Here is a 21852-nt window from a genome sequence, read left to right as displayed (position 1 = left end):
TAAATATGTGTAATGTTAAACTTGTGGGGTCCTGATTTGGCCCATATGGTCCGCTGGACCCAAAAAGCAACAACAATCAATCAAAACACCTTGGTTTTGTAGACAGGACACTGTTTTCTTGGCTGGCGAATTTTGGGAATCCTTGGAAATCGATAGATTTTATCTACCCTTCTCTTCTTGATCGCCGCCTTTGCCGTTACCCTGCAGTAGAACAAAAAGACTTGTCGAAAGGTTGACTGATGTTTACTTATTAGGCAGTCGGTTTTTGTTTGTTTTGTTTTTAACGGGTTGAGATGAAACGCGCGCACTATACGAGCTATACTTCGGCGCTGGTAAGTTGTGTTTGTTCCGGGGAAGACCTTGAAACAACAAGAAAGTACATCGTAGACAGTTTTGAACAGTAAAAACACAATTTATGTCATGTAGTTGTGGAGTTTCTTTGACATTTCCCGGAATTTTGAAGACCCCAGACATTCCTAAATCATTAATTACTACCTGTCGAGAGCAAATTACGCGCTGTTGATGTAAAAGTACACCAAAGACAGTTTTAAACACTTAAACCACAATTAATGTCATTCGTCAATCATTATTTAGTGCTAGTTGAGTGCAAGTTTTACGCTTTTGATACTATAGTAACATTATACCAACACACGTTCTTGATCATGAATTAAGCTACCGCGGAATCATTGAATCCATTATTTGCCTGCGACAGGGAATTGAGGTTTGTGTTTGTTGAAACGCCATGCACACTCGTGGTTTATTAATTGCGTTTTCTCTGTAACTCTTTGCTCGAGCGTGACAGCGTGGATGTTGTCCTTTTGTATGGCCACGAGTCCCTTGGGGAGAAGTTGAAAATAGGAATGAAATAGTTATGATTGGCGTGCGTATGCCTCCCTCTGGGTGCGACTGTGTGAGGTGACGCGTGTGTGTGTCTGTGAGGGTGTATGTGTGGTGTGTGTGTGTGTGTGTGTGTGTGTGTGTTTGCGTGCGTGCGTGCGTGCGTGCGTGCGTGTGTGCGTGTGTGTGTGTGTGAGTCTGTCTGCCTGCCTGTCTGTCTGCCTGCCTGTCTGCCTGTCTGTCTGTCTGCCTGTCTGCCTGCCTGTCTGCCTGTCTGCCTGCCTGTCTGCCTGTCTGCCTGTCTGCCTGCCTGTCTGTCTGTCTGTATTTCTGTCTGCCTGTCTGCCTGCCTGCCTGCCTGCCTGTCTGCCTGCCTGCCTGTCTGTCTGTCTGTATGCCTGTCTGTCTGCCTGTCTGCCTGTCTGTCTGTCTGTCTGTCTGCCTGCCTGTCTGTCTGTCTGTCTGTCTGTCTGCCTGCCTGTCTGTCTGCCTGTCTGCCTACCTATGATGCCTGTCTGTTTCTGAGTGAGTGTGACAGTGAACTTTATGTGTGCGCCTGTCTCTTTGTGTCTTCCTGTGTCTGTGTGTCTCTGTATCTATGTCAATTTCGTTTCTTCATATCTTCGCATCCTTTCCACTCCATCTGTTAATTATCACCTCCTTCTCTTCATTGCCAACCCATGCTATGGCGCCAACGCTGCAATTTAGCGCTCTGACACCAACAAGCAGGCAACGATTCCACAGGATCGAACGTCAGAAATGATGTAGGCTTATACATAATTATGTATGTCGATCGTGTCGAAAGCTATGTGTTGCTCTTCCTATGCCTTTTAACCGTTAACCAGCTATTCCCTTCATGTTAACCCATGTTATGTTGCGATAAGCAAGCATCAAGCAGGAAAGTGTCCCCAGGCTCAAACGTCAGAAATGACTTGATCGTCAATGATATATGATATGCTAGTGTATACATATATATGTCACTGCACCTGTGCTTTCGCGACACTAACCAGCTATTCTAGTCATGCCAACCCATGTTATTTTTCGATCAGCAAGCAGCAGGCAGGAAAAAGTTCATCGGATCAAACGTCAGAATCGACTTGTCAATGATATTAATATGCTTGTGTATAATATTCCTATCTGTCACTATATCTTTGGTTTCCCGCAACTAACCATCCATTCTAGTAATGTCAGACCTTGTTATGTCGCGCTCTGCGCGAAGCAAGCAGGAATGAGTCCACATCAAACGTCAGAAATCAATGAGATAAATATGCTTGTGTCTATACTTATCTGTCACTCTCTCTATGCGTTCTCACCACTAATCAACCATTCTCTTCATGTCAACCAATGTTATGTCGCGCCGTACAATAAGCAGGCACTGAGCCCACATGACCACACGTCAGAAATAACTTGTCAATGGTATTAATATGTTTCTGTCTATACTTATCTCTCATTCTCTCTATACTTTCTCACCACTAAGCAACCTTTCCCTCCCTTCATGTCAGCCGATAGTAGTATATGTCGCGCTCTGCACGAAGCAAGGAGGCATGAGTCCACAGGATCAAACGTCAGATACGACTTTTCAATGATATAATGTATGCCTGAGTCTATAGCTATACGTTGCTCTTCCTATGCCGTCCCGCCGCTAACCAATCATTTTTGTGATGTCAACCCATGTTATGTCACGCCGTACAACAAACAGGCACTGAGCCCACAAGATCAAACGTCAGAAATGACTCGGCAACGATATGCATATAAATATGTATGTCGATATGACGCGTTCAAGAGTAGGTTGAAGACTCAGTTCTTCCCGTAGCTGGCTGCGACTTTCATGCTCGACGTGATGTGTTGTGCCCCAAAAGACATTCTTGTGCTGTGCTCTGTGAGAGGTGTTTTCTTTGTGCTTAATATTATTTTGTTTGGACCTAGCTATTGATGTGTACATTGTTGTTAAACAGTTGTTTGTTGTATGTTTACCAGGGTTTGCTAGTGTGTGATAGGGTTCGTGTCCGTCTGAAGATGTTAGTTTCTTTGTTAGTCCTGTGTTGACAACTCTTCGACAAGCGCTTAGAACTGTACCCACGGAATACGCGCTATATAAGCTTCATATTGATTGAAATATGCTTGTGTCTCTACATATCTGTCATTCTCTCTGTGCTTTCCCGCCACTAACCAACACTTCCCTTCATGTCGCACTCAGCACGCTGCAGGGAGGCAATATTAATTCACAGGATCAAACGTCAGAAATCACTTGTCAATGATATCAATATGCTAGTGTCTATACCTATATATTGCTATTTCATATGTTACGTGGATTGCCATTGGTCAATTGGGCAAAACTGAGCTCATTGTAAAAGTGATATCGACGACATTTCCGTCGATATCAGTTTTGATATCGACGACCTCTTTATTGCTTCCCCACTTCAAAAACAAAAACACCTAAATTTAAAAACCAACAAATATATATATATGAAAATGTAATGATCCCAGAATTTAGTTCAGCAAGTGACTAAAGACTTTTTGAAAGAAAAGACATTTTTAAATACTGAAAAGCACAAGAAAAGAGTGAACAAAAAGAAATAATAATCAGAGGGAGGGATATGGAACAGCCAAAACTGAGACAAATACTTTTGTAATTTCTTTACAGTAAATACAAAATGTTCAGAGAATTAGCAATATATCTAACATTGACTGACTGTGTGATGATATCTTCTGCTATTGGTCTGTTTCGACAGTGATATCAAAATCTCGACCTCCTGATATCATCACACAGTCCGTCAATGTTGGGTAATATTGCTATTTCATATGTTACGTGTATTTCCATTGGTCAATTGGGCAAAACTGAGCTCAGTGCAAAAGTGATATCGACGACATTTCCGTCGATATCAGTTTTGATATCGACGACCTCTTTATTGCTTCGATCCCCACTTCAAAAACAAAAACACCTACATTTAAAAACAAACAAATATATATGAAAATGTAATTATTCCAGAATTTAGTTGAGCAAGTGACTAAAGACTTTTTGATAGGAAAGACATTTTAAAATACTGAAAAGTACAAGAAAAGAGTGAACAAAAAGAAATAATAATCAGAGGGAGGGATATGGAACAGCCAAAACTGAGACAAATACTTTTGTAATTTCTTTACAGTAAATACAAAATGTCCAGAGAATTAGCAATATAATTATCTAACATTGACTGACTGTGTGATGATATCTTCTGCTATTGGTCTGTTTCGACAGTGATATCAAAATCTCGACCTCCTGATATCATCACACAGTCCGTCAATATTGGGTACTGTCATTCTCTCTATGCTTTCCCGCCACTAACCAACAATTCCCTTCATGTCAACTCTTGTTATGTCGCGCTCTGCACGAAGCAAGCAGGAATGAGTCTACAGGATCGAACGTCAGAAATGATTGTCAATGATATATATAAGTATGCTTGGGTCTATAGCTATCTGTCACTTTAGCTATGCTTTCCTACCACTATATCCAGCCATTCTCGTTGCCAACCCTTGTTATGTCGCGCTTAGTAGTAAGCTGCAAGCAGGCAATATGAATCCACAGGATAAAATTAATGTCAGAAATGACTTGTCAATGATATCAATATGCTTGTGTCTATATCTATATGTCATTCTCTCTATGCTTTATCACCACTAAACAACAATTCCCTTCATGTCAACCGTTGTTATGTCGCGCTCTGCAAGCTGCAGGCAGGCAATGTGAGTCTACAGGATCGAACGTCAGAAATGACTCGTCAATGATATTAATATGCTTGTGTCTCTATCTGTAATTTTCTCTATGCTTTATCACCACTAACCAACAATTCCCTTCCTGTCAACCTTTGTTATGTCGCGCTCAGCAAGCTTCCTGCATTCAACGAGTCCACAGGATCAAACGTCAGAAATGACTCGTCAATGAACATCGCATCTGTATCCGACAGGTCATTAGTCAGTCTGCTTGTTCCCCCGTCACCGGTCCAAAACATTGATCACGCGCGTAGGTTGTCATGGAAACTGCGCTGCGGTTTTTGGTATTTCTGGGTGCTTAACGGAGGCATTAATGTTCTCGTTAAGTCGACAGACTGTTATGAGGAGAGGAAAATCCGTATGCCTGCGAAGGCTTAACGAGAGAGATGGAGGAAGAGAAGGAGGGAGAAAGAGAGAGACAGAGAGAGAGAGAGAGTGTGTGTGTGTGTGTGTGTGTGTGTGTGTGTGTGTGTGTGTGTGTGTCTCTCTCTCTCTCTCTCTCTCTCTCTCTCTGTATGTGTGTGTGTGTGTGTGTCTGTGTGTGTGTGTGCCTGTGTGTGTGTGTCAGTGTGTGTGTGTGTGTGTGTGTGTGTGAGAGAGAGAGAGAAGGACAGAGACAGAGAGACAGAGACCGGGAGATTAAAAGACAGGAAATCCTAGCCCAAAACAAAAAGAGTTTGATGTAAAGCCGTGTGTTTTGAAATGGTTTCTTGAACGTCTGTTTACTATGCTTTAAACACTGTTCATTTACTCAGTCTTGCATACGATTATATATTTAATTGCCGTAAAGGTGACAGGGCAACGTCCATTAGAGTCAGTGTATACCGTTATTCAACACCGCTCCGCTTAAAACTCTAAACTCCAAATATTTCTTCGTGAAGTCTTTTTCATTTGATTTTTAGTCATCTTGCATGAGCACAGCGAAGAATATGGCTGTATGACACATTTTCAAACGAGAACAGTCCCGCAAGAAAGGCTGTGAATTCTGTTTTAGGTAAATTTTCGCGAGTTATCCGGGTGAATACACATTGCTCCGTTGCATATTATTTTATCCTCGTTAGTGTGTGGTGGAGGTGTGATAATGGGCTGTAATGATCGTTTGACCGGGGCGTGTCATTCTTAGCGCGAAGGCTTGAAAAGACCAGTCCTTACAGCATCGATTTCATGTCATCCTCGCTACAGACATTAAGCTTTCATGCAAAGTTCACTACTGCCAAAAAGTTGAAGATTTTTATTCGAGAGAGAGAGAGAGAGAGAGAGAGAGAGAGAGAGAGAGAGAGAGAGAGAGAGAGAGAGAATACGTGTGTGTGTGTGTGTGTGTGTGTGTGTGTGTGTGTGTGTGTCAATATGTGTGTGTGTGTGTGTCCATATGTGTGCGTGTGTGTGTATGTGTGGGTGTGGGTCGGTCTGCATGTCTGCCTGTCTGTCTGTCTGTGTGTGAGTGTGTGTGTGTGTGTGTTTGTGAGTGTGTGTGTGTGTGTGTGTGTGTGTGTGTGTGTATGGGTGTGTGTGTGGGTGTGGGTCGGTCTGCATGTCTGCCTGTCGGTCTGTGTGTTCGCTTTTGTTTGTTTCTGTATATTATTATTGGTTATTTCTTTGTTGGTCACTTTGTTGGTTGGTTGGGTTTAGTTTCTGCGTTTGCTTGTTTCTGTGTGTGTGTGTGTGTGTGTGTGTGTGTGTGTGTGTGTGTGTGTGTGTGTGTGTGTGTGTGTGTGTGTGGGTGGGTGGGTGGGTGTCCCTAACTCTCCTCCGCTGAGCATGACAATGTATTCATAATGCACAATGCAAGCATTTTGGCAGAATTATATTAGACACATATTTTGCTCTTTTCAGAAAAAGTGCCGTCAGACGCGACGTTTTTCGGCGCCCAGTTCCTGAGTTACAACCTGTCGAGTCGTGGTGATGTACTGGACAGCAACCAAGACCAGGTGTCGCTGGACTTCAGGACCAAGCAACCTGACGGACTGCTCTTCTACACAGGTGAGAGGAAACAAGTATTTTTTTCTTCTTTTTTTTTCTTTTTTTGTGTGTGGTGGGAATCAGCTTTTTCTGAGATATGAGGACTCGCATTAGGAAATATCAAACTTTATTATCTTAAATAAAAACTTTTCTAAACAATTAATTAATCAAGGAAACAAGTCTTTTTACCTGCCGTTCTGCAACTCCCAGATACACTCATGAGCAGAAATCCAAAAACAGAAAGACTGCTAACGTTCCAAAATTCAGAATCATAATCCAAAATTCAGAATCATAATCCAAAATTCAGAATCATAATCCAAAATTCAGAATCATAATCCAAAATTCAGAATCATAATCCAAAATTCAGAATCATAATCCAAAAAACAAGAAGTGTAGGTTAATGGAACGTTTCATTATTAAAAACACTACAATTCTTATTGTTGGCCATACCCCCCCCCACCCCCTGCCATTTAGGAAACCATACTCTATCTTTGGGGGATTAACCTGCAGCTACTGAACATGTGAAGGCTGTCCCCGGTTTCTCAAAGGTTACAGTATTAGTAGCTCGCTTGCCTGACTTGTGGCTAGCGAGGAAAATCGCATCAAAGTTCGATTACACGGTTTAGTGCAGATTGTCTGTCCAAGTTCAGTTTGCTCCAATGGGCTGTTCGCTTGTATACGGGGTCTGCACCTCCCTCACATTCAGACAGCTGTATATTCTGTGTTTTCCCCAAGAACAGTGCTCTGTCTTTTCTAACAGCAATTTTGCCTCCGAGTGTTGGAAATAAATCTGCGCTCAGGGCAAGCCTCTTTACTCCTTAAGTGAGAAAACAACCCATATTTTCTTGGAGGGAAACTATATGAAATTGTCATCCTTCGGATGGTAGAAAGATGTATACACGAAGCCATCAGAGTTTAGGGAGGTTTGTTCTGTACTTTATGAGTCTGTACAGACAGACATCGCCTCTAACAGAAACGCTAGCATGAAAGATAGGTCACTTTTAGTGCTGAAATGCCAGGTTATTTCCAGGGGATACCGATGTGGCCGGAAGCGAGAGGCTCGGGTTTTTGTGTCCGTATTTAAGATGTGTGTTGATGTTGTTGTTTTGCTGCTGAGCTCAGCATCAATTTTTGATGAGTTTTTCATTTTTAGTGAATGTTTAGCATGTACCTACGACTTCTGCAGAGGCGAAAGCTGAAATGCTCTTACACTGGCTGTCAAGAGTTTAATCCTATTATGTCAAGAACAAAACCACTAATCTTCTTGCTTAAAAAATACCTGAAATGTACCTGACGTAGGGGATAAAAACGTCACTGTGGAATCACCGACCCCCTAGCCAAAGAAGAAAAATCTACCTACGCGAGCAGATTTCTCCATTTACCCAGTTAGAAAAAATACCTAACACTGTGAACTTACCAACCCCAGGCCAAAACATAGATAGCAAAAAAATGTACCTAGACCAGCTGATTTCTCCAGAGGCCATGGCTGATTCGCACGTATAGTGGCTGTCAGGACCTCGATCCTATTATGTCAAGCACTCTGGTGGGAGCCAAACAGACGGACACGAAGACAGTCAAGATGGGGCCGATAGGATAACGCTTGTCGGTCTGATCCGATTCCTAGCACTGCGGGGTCTGTGTGTGTTGTATTGATCTTCACCTCCTCCGTAGTTTCCCATATTGGTTGGGACGAGAAAGAATTTACACGATGCTCCCCAGCATGTCGTAAGAGGCGACTAACGGATTCTGTTTCTCCTTTTACCCTTGTTAAGTGTTTCTTGTATAGAATATAGTCCATTTTTGTAAAGATTTTAGTCAAGCAGTATGTAAGAAATGTTAAGTCCTTTGTACTGGAAACTTGCATTCTCCCAGTAAGGTCATATATTGTACTACGTTGCAAGCCCCTGGAGCAGATTAGTGTTTTTGTGAACAAGAAACAATTGACAAGTGGCTCTATCCCATCTTCCCCCTTTCCCCGTCGCGATATAACCTTCGTGGTTGAAAACGACGTTAAACACCAAATAAAGAAAGAAAGCCTCACAGATCCCTCTTCTCCCCCAAGCCTTTTGCACTCCCACCCCACCCCCCTCACCCCAGGTCCCCCTTTCTCCTCTCTTTGCCTTCATTCCCTTTTCTTTTTCTTTTTTTCTGCCCCTGGTCATGCGATTTTTAGTTTGACCTTTCGAAGAGTGCCAAAAGTGTTCGTAGAGTATTGGCAATGTCTGTCATCTACTGTACAGATAGGACGGGATATGAGGAGAGGAGACGGGGGACTGGATGATTGGAGGCGTTGAGCGTGAAATTAGGGAGTGGTGTGTGATGTCGGGGTGGGGTTGGATTGCTGGATGGATTGGTTGGTGGGGGTGGAATGTGTGTCTGGGCGCGTGCGCGCGTGCGTGTGTGTCTGTATTTCTCCCTCTCTCACAGCCCATACAGAAGGGTAAAACCGAACCGAAAAGAGACCAGAGAGAGAAAGAGAAAGAGAGAGAGAGAGTATAGGGAGTAAGGTGCTAATTATCCCCCCTGATCGACGCCATCATTAATTCATTATTTGTGAGCCTCTCCACGCGAAGATATCGAAGCTCAAGGCTTGGCCCTCTGCACGCAGCCTTCTTGCAGGGAAAACAGAAAACAGAAAAGCGCTGAATGAACACAGTCAGTTCAATACATCCGGGGCTGTTTGCGTGATGCTCAGTGATAAATAACTTAAATCTCACGCTCAGTGTGAATGCACGAGAACTGGGCTTTGTAGACGTTGCAAGAAAAGCGGCGGGGATTACTTCAGTACGGGGGATATGTTTATTGTGTGTGTGTGAGAGAGAGAGAGAGAGAGAGAGAGAGAGAGAGAGAGAGAGAGAGAGAGAGAGAGAGAGAGAGAGAGAGAGAGAGAGAGAGAGAGAGAGTGAAATCACCTTTAATTTGCACGCAGTGCTAAAAGGGACACCAATCCCGAAAACGAAGCATAGATATCAGAATATATAGTGGGTTTTTTTTCTCCATGTTCAACACATTAATTTGCAGCTAGGGTTTGATTTTTTTTAAACTATTGGTATTTTTTCAGCTGCCGAAAGGCAGTCTTTGTACATAATAGCAACATATTTTATAAAGATTTTGTGAAACCACGTCCAAGAAAGCTGTCGATATCCATGACATGCATAACTTTAACCAAACTGCGCTGCAACTTTCAAAACATATCTTGTTTCTGCTAAACATTCTGTATCTCAAAATTTTGCATGCACCTTTTTACACTCCAGAACTATATGCTTTGAGAAGATCTTGATTGTTCAAAGATTGTGTATGAGAGCAAGCCTGAATACAATTACCCAGCTTGAAATCTTTGGTAACTGATATCCAAGAGAGACCGGCGAGTAATTAGCGCAGAAGACAAGTCTTCATTTCCTCATTATTTCCATGTTTGTCCAAATTCATCCCAGATAAGGATCTGCTGGCAAATTGTAAGACACAAAGATGCATAATGTAGCGAGGAAATATATCTAAAACTTAAACTCTGTTGGTCAGCTCCAGAACTGGAACTCTTAATGGTGTGGGTATCTGAACGGCTTCCCAAAGTTAATACGGACGATTGCACACCAGAAACAAACAACTGATTCTACTTTTAGGGATCGGTATGTACCAGTTCTGCCCGAAAGCAGTTTCCCTACAGAAGTTACCCTAACAAAGTTGTCTTACCTAACAAAGTTGTCACCCAAAGAGAGAAAATGCAATTGTCGCTGGACAGTTTCCAAGTGGGCCGGAAAGTTACAACAGTAACACGTAACGTTTCACGGTAAGGAAGGGCCTAGGGTGGAGGGGGTTTGTTTGTTTGTTCGTTCATGGGCTGAAACTCCCACGGCTTTTACGTGTATGACCGTTTTTACCCCGCCATTTAGGCAGCCATACGCCGCTTTCGGAGGAAGCATGCTGGGTATTTTCGTGCTTCTATAACCCACCGAACTCTGACATGGATTACAGGATCTTTTTCGTGCGCACTTGGTCTTGTGCTTGCGTGTACACACGGGGGGTGTTCGGACACCGAGGAGAGTCTGCACACAAAGTTGACTCTGAGAAATAAACCTCTCGCCGAACGTGGGGACGAACTCACGCTGACAGCGGCCAACTGGATACAAATCCAGCGCGCTACCGACTGAGCTACATCCCCGCCCGGGTGGAGGGGGTGAGAGAGAGGAGGGTACATGGCGGCGTCAAATATCGACCAAGAGAACTGCGCGAAAAAAGTCACCTGAAACAGTCTTTGGCATCGTCATCTTTCCCTTTGTCCTCCTTCCACCAGCCCAACAACATCTGTCCTTTTTTCTTTTCTTTTGTTTTAGAAAATTAAAAGCCTTAAATAAAGGTTTGAAAAACACACATTTAAATTTAAAAAACGAAATCTCCATTATCCCTTTGGCTATAATAATGGTGCTCATAGGAGTACGTGAATACGTTATTCTCTTCATATATTGCATGGTCTATTTAATAACGCTAGTAACATGAGAAGCAGCTTTTGTTTTGGTCCTTGCTTAACACACACAACACAACTGTAAGATAAATGATCTCATGACGAGCTTTTCATTATCACTTTTAACTCCTCTATTAAACTGCAGTGTGTGGCGACAGTCTCCAAGGTGAATTGTATGCAGGTATTGTCTGTGTGATTTAATTTGTTTTGAGGATGAAAGTCCCTTCTTCATTTCGATTCAATGCTTGTTATTCTCCTAGATGCCAGGAGCTTGGTTCCGCACAACTCTGAAAACAGCACGCGTTGTGTGCATTTAAACCACTTACTTACCTTTGATTCTCAGATCTTGTTTTAACAACATTCACTTGTTTTCATCACAGGCAACAAGAAAGATTACCTCACCATCGCTATCAGGGATGGCGTGATTCTGCTGACCATTAACCTGGGATCTGGATCCTACGAAGCCATGGTCCCGAAAGAAGGGACACGGCTGGACGACAATCGTTGGCATCACGTCGTGATCAAGCGAGATGCTAGAGAGGTCAGTCTTTAGCAGGGTGGTCATTGGGCAGGGGTCATTTTGAGGTCATCGCTCATTTTCTCTGTGTTTTTTCTCCTGTGAGTAATCGCTGTAGATTTTTCTCACAATGTGACTATCCTTCCCGAGTCATAAGTTCGTTGGCACCCTTAGTTTATTTTTTCATTGTTCGTCATTTTGCTCGTCTCCATCCATCGAAGAAGTCTGTTGCTCAGTCAGCTATTTCCATTATTCTGTCGTTGTTTCTTGTTCTTCGCCTCGCACATTTGTCATTGTTATTTAGCAGCGTTTCGTGATTTCACCTTTTAGTATCACCTTACGTAAGAGAGTGACCATTTGCTGCTAGTGCGACCGTATGCCATGCTAGAGCTTTTTTAATTTTTTTTTAAGCGCTTGTGGCAAATCACATCACATTTTCTCCTCATACTAATAATCTTTGTTATTCTTACTTTTTTGGTATCTCCAAAGCGGTAGTCTTTCAGAAGTCTTGAACGAGATTTACAGGCTCAGATATAGGTCAGAAACATTTCGCGATGAGCTTCAGAATGTGATATTCATTTATTACTTCAGCGATACATTTCGGAACAGTTGTAAGGTATTTTTGGTGCATAAATGTGTAACGATGTACACGTAACTTAGAACGAACACGAGAGGGGGCGGTGTAGGGTGCGTTAGCTAGTATACATACATATGAGACAAATGACCAGTAGAGTATAAACATGAACCCAAAATTATAACAAAGTGAATGGGTAACAGGCTTCTTTATAAGTAAACGCTATTTGCCGCCTGGAACCCTTTTTGTGTGTGTTTTGTGCCACTGTCATTATAAGCTACAGAGGTTGTGTCCCGTGACTGTTTACTTCCGGTGTGGTGGCCGTGCGTGTCTGCAGCTAGTACATTGCCTGAGTTTTCTGACGTTCGTACCAAGTAATACTGCACAACCTTCGCACTGTTTCATGTATACATCACAGCAGGCATGGTAATGTTCATGCTGTCATGTTTCAGCTTGCATATTAGACGTTCATTGCACCGGTAGAGTGACTATCTATGTACCAAGTTGTATATCGTAGCTGAAGATCACTGTTTCGAGGTTCTTATTTTCATGAAGTACACGACGTTCGTATTTTTGCATTAACAGATCCCTTACACTGCAGCTGATGTGATGCTTGCATGGCCGCTAAATGAGTGTTGTTCTTTTCATACCACCATTTCATATGATGTCACATCCCTCTTTTGTCATTTATCAACAAGAAATATATTGTATTTGTTTTATATCACATGTGATGACTTGTGACTTTGACTGCAAAATAAGCACATAATACCATACTTCGAGGAAGCATATTACTCTCGGTAACACCTCAAATATTCAGCTGTTTTGAGTCAATCGTAAAGATTTGTTGTTTTGTTTTTTCGGACAACATTCGTTAATGAGTGTTGATCAAGTGTATCAGCTGAAAACAAAATCAAAAACATGTTGACCTGTAGTTCGCCTGCACAATCCTTCATTTGGACATTTGTCTGTGTAGAGAGAGTTTCAACCTTCCAGTGTGCTTTTTTTTTAGCAAACATTTAAAGCAGAACAATGTTGACTGCGCGTCTATCAATAAAACTAACATTAGTTTTATCTAAAAACTGAAAATTAAGTCGCAGTGTTGCATTTCTCTTTGTGTTGCTTGAACCGGCGGAATGCATCCGAGAACCTTGCGCTATTTTTCAGTCCAAGTCACAATTTTGACGTAACTAGAATGCCTAGTGAGATGACTTTTTATCTTTCACTTTTTTTTTCGTTGGTTGAAAAACCACAACGAAGCCAGTAACCGTCCACCTGATATGTCATGAATGTTGATTTGTGGCTTGTTTTTCACTTTCTGTGGACCTACAGCTTACTAGGGACAAGGGTTTGTGTTCTGTAAGTAACGCTATCAAACAAGTCTTGCTGCATGGGTAGTCACTGGTCAGCATGTTCTGTGCAGTCTTGATTGATTGGTTATCCCCCCTTTCTTCTGCCTGCCGGATTATTTCCCTTTTCTTATTTCGCCTCCCCGCAAGATGAACTGCAATTTCGACTGTTTCTTGCGAGGTGACCTCCCTTTGTTCCTTCTTCTGCCTGTGAGGTGGTTTTATTCTTTCGTTTCCCTTCTTCAGAATGATTTTCCCTTGTGTCCTCTTCCGCCTGAAAGTCTCAATTCCACGAACATCCTCTTCTGCCTGGGTTCTGGTACGCCTGTAACCTTTGCCTTGGTTTGGTGTCCCTCTGTGTCCTTGCCCCGTTGTTGCTGTGCATCTTGTTTGCCCCTGCACTTTAAAGATATTGGATTTTTCTCCTTGATAGTCGAGGGATTTTTCGAACGTGGCTGAGACATTTTGCACATTATATATAAATGCTACTTGGTTTGTGGAAATGGTACACTGTGAGAAATTATCAAGGTTACATTTCAAACATATCTTAAATATAAATCTTACTTAAATGAGGCACAGCGCTTACATATCTTGTGTATGTTTACGAAAACTGTTTCTATATTTGTGATGGAATCTTGTATTTTCTTTGCATGTACTTTTGAAATTTGCAGCGAAGAAAATATTTTTGACTATGCCTCGTATCTACTGTTCTTGTGGCTGCCTTGCTTGTGTATTGCTACGTGTGCTTGAGACAAAATATAATGATATCAATAATCATACAGGTTTATGAACTAAGGAAATCACATTCCGTATTCGAGGCTGATTTGAGGCTATGTCGTTTCCCCAGGGTTGTTTTTTTTTAGGAATGTTAAGGACAAAATCAACAATCTGACGTTTCGAGCTTAGCCGGCAGGAGTAAAGCCGTCTGTCTCTAGTTATACTTTCCACCTTGGTTTTAAGTAACGGGTATTGCAGCTTACAAAACCCAGGTATCACACGGGATAAAGCAATATTCGTTGTTTTGCATGGCCTGAAATATTCTTTGTCCCTATATTGAGGACCCTTTGTTAACAGTTTAACAGTTTTACATATCTAAAAAAACAAAAAAAAAACACGTGACAATCTGGCCACTTGTTCCCAAGGATACTTTAATATATTTGTTAGTTTTGGACTCGACAATTTGTACAAGGTACAGTTTTTTGTATGTAAAAAGGGGTCGTCAGTCTTGGTTAAGTGCATTTTAAAACGGGTTTTCTAAATGCCCAGAATTTCTTCCTTCCTTCCTTCCTTACGTTTTTTTCTTTCTTTCTTTCTTTCTTTCTTTCTTTCTTTCTTTCTTTCTTTCTTTCTTTCTTTCTTTCTTTCTTTCTTTCTTTCTTTCTTTCTTACTTTCTTACTTTCTTTCCTTCTTTCTTTCAATCGTTACTTCTCTCTAAACTGCTTTCTTTCTTTTCTTTTTTTAAACGTTTCTTCTCTATTTCTTCCTTTCTTTTGGAATTGGATAGCAGTATATCGGGATTTTTAACTGTAAAGCAGTGTAAAACAAAAAATAGTGTAAAGTATATGTTCTGTGTAGCGTCTCGTTCTGCATGCCGTTCGGCGTGTGTTGTGACTGTAAATGTCACTGATGTCAGTGGCCGTGCTGTGATGTCAGTGTGTTGCATTTTCTGCATAAGAATGTTTTGTTTATTCCTTGTGTCTGCACCCAGTGTTGTCAGAATATTGGTGTGTTTTCTTTTCTTCTATTTCAGCTGGATTTGTTGGCCACACTTGTGTATTACGTGTGTCTATTATGCTATGGATGGGATGTTTGCTTTGCAAAGGTCAAACGTGCTTTGCCGCTTTCAGACAGGGACGTGTGTATGATGAGTTTGCTTGTTAATTTACTCCCCAAAACTTGTTCCTCATGCTTAAATCAAAAGAAATCAAAAGAAATCATCATAGAGAAGATCGATGAAACAATACAATCATGTCGGTATCTTAGGGAGATTTTGTTTGTTTATTTGTTTTTTGTTTTGTTTTTTGGTCGTGTGTGTTGTTGTTTTCTACTTAAGCCTTTCCCTCATAATTTTTAAACTGATCCAGGTGTTGGTCTGATGTAGTGATCGAGCTTAAGACAAGCACTGACTGAAACTATGTGAAAACGACTTCGGATTACCACTCTTGCTGAAAAAAGACTTGCATGACGAAGCTGTGCCTTGGCAGCTGTTGCAGCTTTTGTGGTCGTTGGTCATCTATGCATGCTTATGTGTTCAATTTTTGCTCTGACCGACATTATGAACAAAACGTTTTTACCATTGAAATCAATTATGTGAAAATGACTTGTGTCAGGCTAAGTATGTTAGGGACTAAGCGTATTAGGCCAACCTAAATCTATCATGGTTCAGTATTTTTGTTAACAAGAGTTGAAGAAATGTTCGACAAGTTTTTTTCAAAAATACGTCGCCAGAAAATGTACCAAGCTTTCCAACTCTGGCGAGATGTTGGCACACAGATATATCTGTGGCTGTTGGACGTTTATTGCCAAAGAAGCAATTTCCTTTGCAATCCCTTTGGCAGAGGTAACAGTTGCCTGGGTTTTATTTTGTTGCTGTTGCTGCTGTTGATGCTACTGCTTTGTTCCTTAATGGCATTGAGTTCAGGTTTTACACGACAAGGCTGTTTTTATACACATACATCAAGCGGTTGTCAGTGTTGCTGATCTGATGGACCTTTGTTTTTTTTATTGGGGATTTGATTTCTCCGCTGACCTCAGCGCTTTCGCTGTTCTTCTTCTTTTTGTTTGCCTTGTAAGTGTTTGGGAGTTCTGCCTTCTGTCAGCTGGTGGTATTTTGCTCTTCACTGCAGATTTGTCTTTTGCTGTTTTGCTGTTTAAGAACTGTTTGAATTGATTGTATATTGTGTACTTTTGTAAGGGATCTTTGTTTGCTATTTTAGTTTCATATAATGCGTGTGCATATGCCAGCGATGAACGTGCAAGCACACATACACGCACATTTCGTCTAAGTATCAACTAGGTCAATTCCCTGGATAGTGGGATTTCCCTGAAAAGTGGTATTACCCTCACACATTTCGTGTAACTATCAATAAGGAATTCCCTGGATATTGGGAGTCAGAAAATAAGTCGAAAAGCATGAACATTTGTCAGAAACACGCTATGCAAATGTTCGACCTTTTAAAAATCAACATCTTCTGACAGAAAAGATACGTTCGCAATGTTTGTTAGTTAAGTATGCAACATCTTCGGATAGACGAGATAAATTCGCGGTTTTAGTTAGTTAATGTTGTAACTATTTGTGTGTTGGCCCGTGTTATACTATTTGTAATATAAATAATAATGAATATAAATAATAATAATAATGATAATTCTTCGCATAAGCTACCATCCCGAAGAAGGCAGTAACGTGCCGAAATATTGATTATAGCTATAAACGTACCTAACCTGGTTACTGGTGTGTTTTCTTTTTATTTAAATTTAAAATATAATAAAGAATCTACTTGTCGGCGGGAAGGAACCTTTCCGTTTCTGATCGTCGAGTGTTCAGTTTATTCGTGTTTAACTGTGGTTGTGTGTTAAACCCGTCTTTGTGACTTGCGCATGTTTCCAATGCAATTGTGCTGTAAGTGTGTCAGTGTGTGCGCTATGCATTGTGTTCACGTGCATTGTCGATTTGCACAGTGTGTTGGTGTCATACTTCTCTGTCTTGTGCATGAGTCTGTGTGTGTCCCGCACCTAGCCTGTGTATCTCTGTGTCAACTAGTCTGTGTTATGTGGCAGGATTGTGATGGACGATGACAACATAAATAGCGTTAAGTTGTAAACGTAGGATTTTTATCTTATTAACGTAAATCAGGATTTCCATAATGTATGTAAATCAGACGTTTCCATTTTTATTATGTAGCTGTAACCAGACCTGGGAACCCATACGATTTTGCCGTATTTTGTACTCATGGTTTTCTTGAATACGATCAGTACGGTCAATGGAAAAAAATACGACTAGGAAACTTCTTAAGACGACTTTTCTTCACAAGCGCATCCCGAAGCCGATCCAGTATTTTGACACATGATTACAGTTTTTGTCAGTAAACATTGAAAGAAGCATTTGTTTTAATGAATTGGTCAACTTAATTAACAGTGCGATGGACGCGTGCGAAGCATGTTTGAATCATAGATGTTCAAGTGCTGTGTGGAGTACGCTCATTTCTCTAAAACAAATAAACCAAGTTTGTTTGAGAATACTCCAAGTGCAAAACAGGGATTCCAAAGTCTGTGTAACTCATGAAGGAAAATCCTAAAACTTAAGGCTAGATATTACCACCGCTATGTGCAGTTTAAAGTGTGTGTATATTCGTTCAACTCCCACCACTGTAGCTTGTCTGAATAGCTGCATTTAAATAACTGTTCTGGTCCAAACACAAAACATTCATCATGAGAGAAGATGAAGGCATTGAATTAACATGTCATTACTTGCGAATAGTTGTTCCTTTAAAGACCTCCCCCCCGCCCCCCCTCCCCCTTCCCCCCTCCCTCCCCCCCCCCCCCTCTAAATTTGGTGCACGTGTGAAAGTGTTTCATATTCCGTGGCAGGAAACGTTTCAAAATCACACGCATAAAGGAGGAAACAAAAAAGCGTAAAGGGGTAGTGAAACAGATTTTGTTTACTGTGACTGTTTCTGTGACTGAAAGTGCAAATAACAAGCAGCTTTGTACATTAGCTGAAAGTGTACATTGGAAGAAAGTGCAAATAACAAGCAGCTTTGTACATTAGCTGAAAGTGTACATTGGAAGAAAGTGCAAATAACAAGCAGCTTTGTACATTAGCTGAAAGTGTACAATAGAAGAAAGTGCAAATAACAAGCAGCTTTAGTGTACATATTATTTTTGTTAAAAAATCCTCATGCTGCACCTTTAAAATTCTTCATGCAGTTTGTCTAAACGTGCTTCACTCACACAGTTCACAAACATAACACAGAAATCAAAAAAGCCCTTCAAGAACGTTAAATCCATCAACAGAAACCCTTAACATGTATCTCACAAATGCCATTCAAGAAACCCTGATCCATTATCAAAAACTCTGAACATGTATCTCTACAAATACCCACCCCACACATCATCTCATTGTGTCCATTCTTCCAGATCGACATCGAGGTGGACGGAATCTACCGCGAGTCGGGCAGCACGACCGGGAGGTACACGCTGCTGTCCAGCAAGGTGCTCTACGTGGCCGGCAGTCCGGACACCAACACCCTGCCTGGCTCCAAGGTCCGCACCAACTTCAAAGGCTGTATGAGAAAGGTGAGGAGTGCTTGTACTAGGCGCAGGATCAGAACATCTTCTTTTTCAAAAACAACACCAGCAACATCAGAAACGACAACACTATCACAAAACAAAAACAGGAAAACGTGCGACAGACGCGAACTATTCCAAATAGTTTGGCATACACCCGAGCGTTCGAGAAACCTCTAAAAAGGGAAGTTACTTGCGTGATCGTGCAGCCACTTCCGATTTGTTGCGTGTATTTAAATTGAGAAAAAAAGTGTTTGCTTGACTACTTATCTTATGGGTTTTTTTGGTTTTTTTTTTGGGGGGGGGGACTTTGTTTTGTTTTATTGTCTCTGGGATTTTATATATTATTTAAATATCATTGTATAACGTCACTTCCTTCATTCACCTACACCATCAATTCATCCTCCATTAATCGCCCTGAAGAAGCCCCGCGTTGGGGCGAAAATTCGTCATCATTACACCTTTTAAATTCATGGAGAAAAAAACTTTTTAGGAGATTGATATGTGAATATATATACTACTCGCCAGAGGCTCGTGAGTCCCTTGATATTCATCTGCTGGGTCTAAATTAAATTGAGAAACAAACCTGTTTGCTTGACTGCCCATCTTATTTTATTATTTGTTTAGGGGGCGGGGGGTGGAGGTGGTCAGGAGGCATACTACCTGAATTACAACTCTTTTCGGTCTATTAATAAGGTAGGTGTTCTTGCAGCCTTCCGCCCTCGTAATCGCGAAGTGTTAGGCCCATTTATATATCCATCCGTAAATCCATCCAATCTAGTCCATCGATCCATTAATCCCATCCATCCATGGTTCCATCCATCCATCCATTCATCACCCGATCCCATACTTCTTTGATTTTCTCTCTGTTACTCCTTGAGCAACGAGCGGTGGAACCGCGATGAATTCATCGCTGCCAAATGAAACGATGCGCTATGCACAGTGTTTCTTTTCAGCCCGGGCAATGTTGGGTCTCGATGGGTTGATGCGTCAACACAACAGTTTAACACCGACACGATATTGATTTTCGCCTGGCCAGGTCCCTGAAGAACCATTTCTCTCTATCTCTATAAAGGTGGAGGTTAAGTTGTCATACGAAACCGATCCAAAGCAATGCGCCGTGGAACATATTTATGGGTTTCTGATGCGACGAGAAAATTAAGACGACACCGAAAGAGATCTTGTCGGTACGTTCATAAATCACCGTAATTGAAAAATACGGTGTGTGTGTGTGTGTGTGTGTGTGTGTGTGTGTGTGTGTGTGTGTGTGTGTGTGTGTGTGTGTGTGTCTGTGTGTGTGTGTGTGTGTGTGTCTGTCTGTCTGTCTGTCTGTCTGTCTGTCTGTCTGTCTGTCTAACTATCTGTCTGTATGTATGTCTGTCTGTCTGTATGTATGTCTGTCTGTCTGTCTGTATGTCTGTATGTCTGTCTGTCTGTCTGTCTGTCTGTATGTCTGTCTGTGTGCTCTTGGGTCAGACTGACACAGAAGATTCATTAAGTGCAGAACAATCCATGAAGGAATATTGCACTAAGAACTCGACGAAGAGGTATCGACTGCGTTGAAGATCAAAGTTTTCTTTTCATTACTGTGAACTTATGTCTTCAAAGCTTCTCTGTTTGACGGTTCTGTCAATTTCGAGAAAGCAAGAGTGATTATATAACTTGCAATTCCTAGGTTGAATGAATGGAACTGATTATTGAGAACTGTTCCAAGGGGAAAAGTCATTTAGTCTTTGTTCATTTTGATTGATTGCGAACAACCTGGCCCTGTGAAGAAAGGTGTATGTCTTTGTGCTGGGTCATAATGCAGATCTTTTGATTTTGTTAGAATTATGCAGGTGTATACTCAAAAAAATTCTCTTCTGTTTTCTCTGGCAAAAGAATTTCTCTTTGCTATTCAAGAGTTCGTCGGCGCATCCTGGCACATGTTCTAAGAAAAAAACCAACTGTAGGATTTGTTATGTTATAGTTCAGATTTAGTTTCACAAACACGCACACATAACTCTTTAGTAAATCTTTTTAGATACTCACATTTTACCACATTATGTTCTGCTATCAGACAAGACCTAACGACAAGAACATCTGACTATATCTGCGTCTTTCATCAATAGGACGGCGATAAAACGCGTGTTGCTGAAAAAGGTTGTGAACTAAATGTCGATGACAAATTCATCAACTTATCCTTGCCTTTCTTTTCACATAAAGGGTAAAAGCGCTAAAACGAGACCACGCATCGTAGAAAGTATACGTCAATGAAAATGACAAACGCTGGATTATCCTTTTCATTATCTTGATACTCAAACATTTGTAGGACGTAAGGTTGAATGGCGTACAAACGCTGTGCGAGCGGCCATTTTGTTTATTATCCATCCGCAGAAACTTTCAGTCACAGCGAGTTTATCGTACAAGATTAATCGCAATTTGTTTTGATAATTGAGCGTGTGGGCTCTCGTGAGTAATTACAGCGAACGAGAAAAACACTTGTAGTGCTTTTGAACTGCTCTCAAGTTCAACAGAACACACGAGTTGTACACTTTAATCGATACTGTGCCAATTTGATTAAGTGAAAGTCTGCTTTGAGCGCAGTGGTTTGCACCGACTGCTTCAATATTTGCAGTCAGGTACCGCACTGGTTGTTGTATGATCCAGCAAAGTGTTTGAGAGTAGCACGACAGAAAACACAGTTTTGTCCTTGTGCATGACTCTTTCTCTCTGTGTCTCTGTCTCTCTGTCTCTCTGTCTCTTTCTTGTTTTCTCTCTCTCTCTCTCTCTCTCTCTCTCTCTCTCTCTCTCTCTCTCTCTCTCTCTCTCTCTCTCTCTCTCTCTCTCTTTTCCTCTCTCTGTCTCTCTCTCTCTCTCTCTCTCTCTCTCTCTCTCTCTCTCTCTCTCTCTCTCTCTCTCTCTGTATGTCTGCTTATTGCTCTCTCTCTCTCTTTCTCTCTCTCTCTCTCTGTCTCTCTCTCTCTCTCTCTCTCTCTCTCTCTCTGTATGTCTGCTTATTGCTCTCTCTCTCTCTTTCTCTCTCTCTCTCTCTCTCTCTCTCTCTTCTCTCTCTCTCTCTCTCTCTCTCTCTCTCTCTCTCTCTCCCTGTATGTCTGCTTATTTCTCTCTCTCTCTCTCTCTCCT

The 21852-nt window shown here is 41.5% G+C and overlaps 1 protein-coding gene across 1 annotated transcript in view; it reads left to right on the top strand.

Annotated features, from left to right (window-relative positions):
* Window positions 1-21852, top strand: part of LOC138951841 (neurexin 1-like) — a 91973-nt gene that overhangs the window by 9641 nt on the left and 60480 nt on the right. The window contains exons 2-5 of the mRNA XM_070323400.1: window positions 6418-6564; window positions 11383-11543; window positions 13423-13449; window positions 18577-18735. Coding sequence (XP_070179501.1) covers window positions 6418-6564; window positions 11383-11543; window positions 13423-13449; window positions 18577-18735 — 494 coding nt within the window. The remainder of the gene's footprint in view (window positions 1-6417; window positions 6565-11382; window positions 11544-13422; window positions 13450-18576; window positions 18736-21852) is intronic.

Source organism: Littorina saxatilis, linkage group LG17 (genome assembly GCF_037325665.1).
Source record: "Littorina saxatilis isolate snail1 linkage group LG17, US_GU_Lsax_2.0, whole genome shotgun sequence".
In the NCBI taxonomy this organism is placed as follows: Eukaryota; Metazoa; Mollusca; class Gastropoda; order Littorinimorpha; family Littorinidae; genus Littorina; species Littorina saxatilis.
This window is presented reverse-complemented; position numbering and strand designations above follow the sequence as displayed.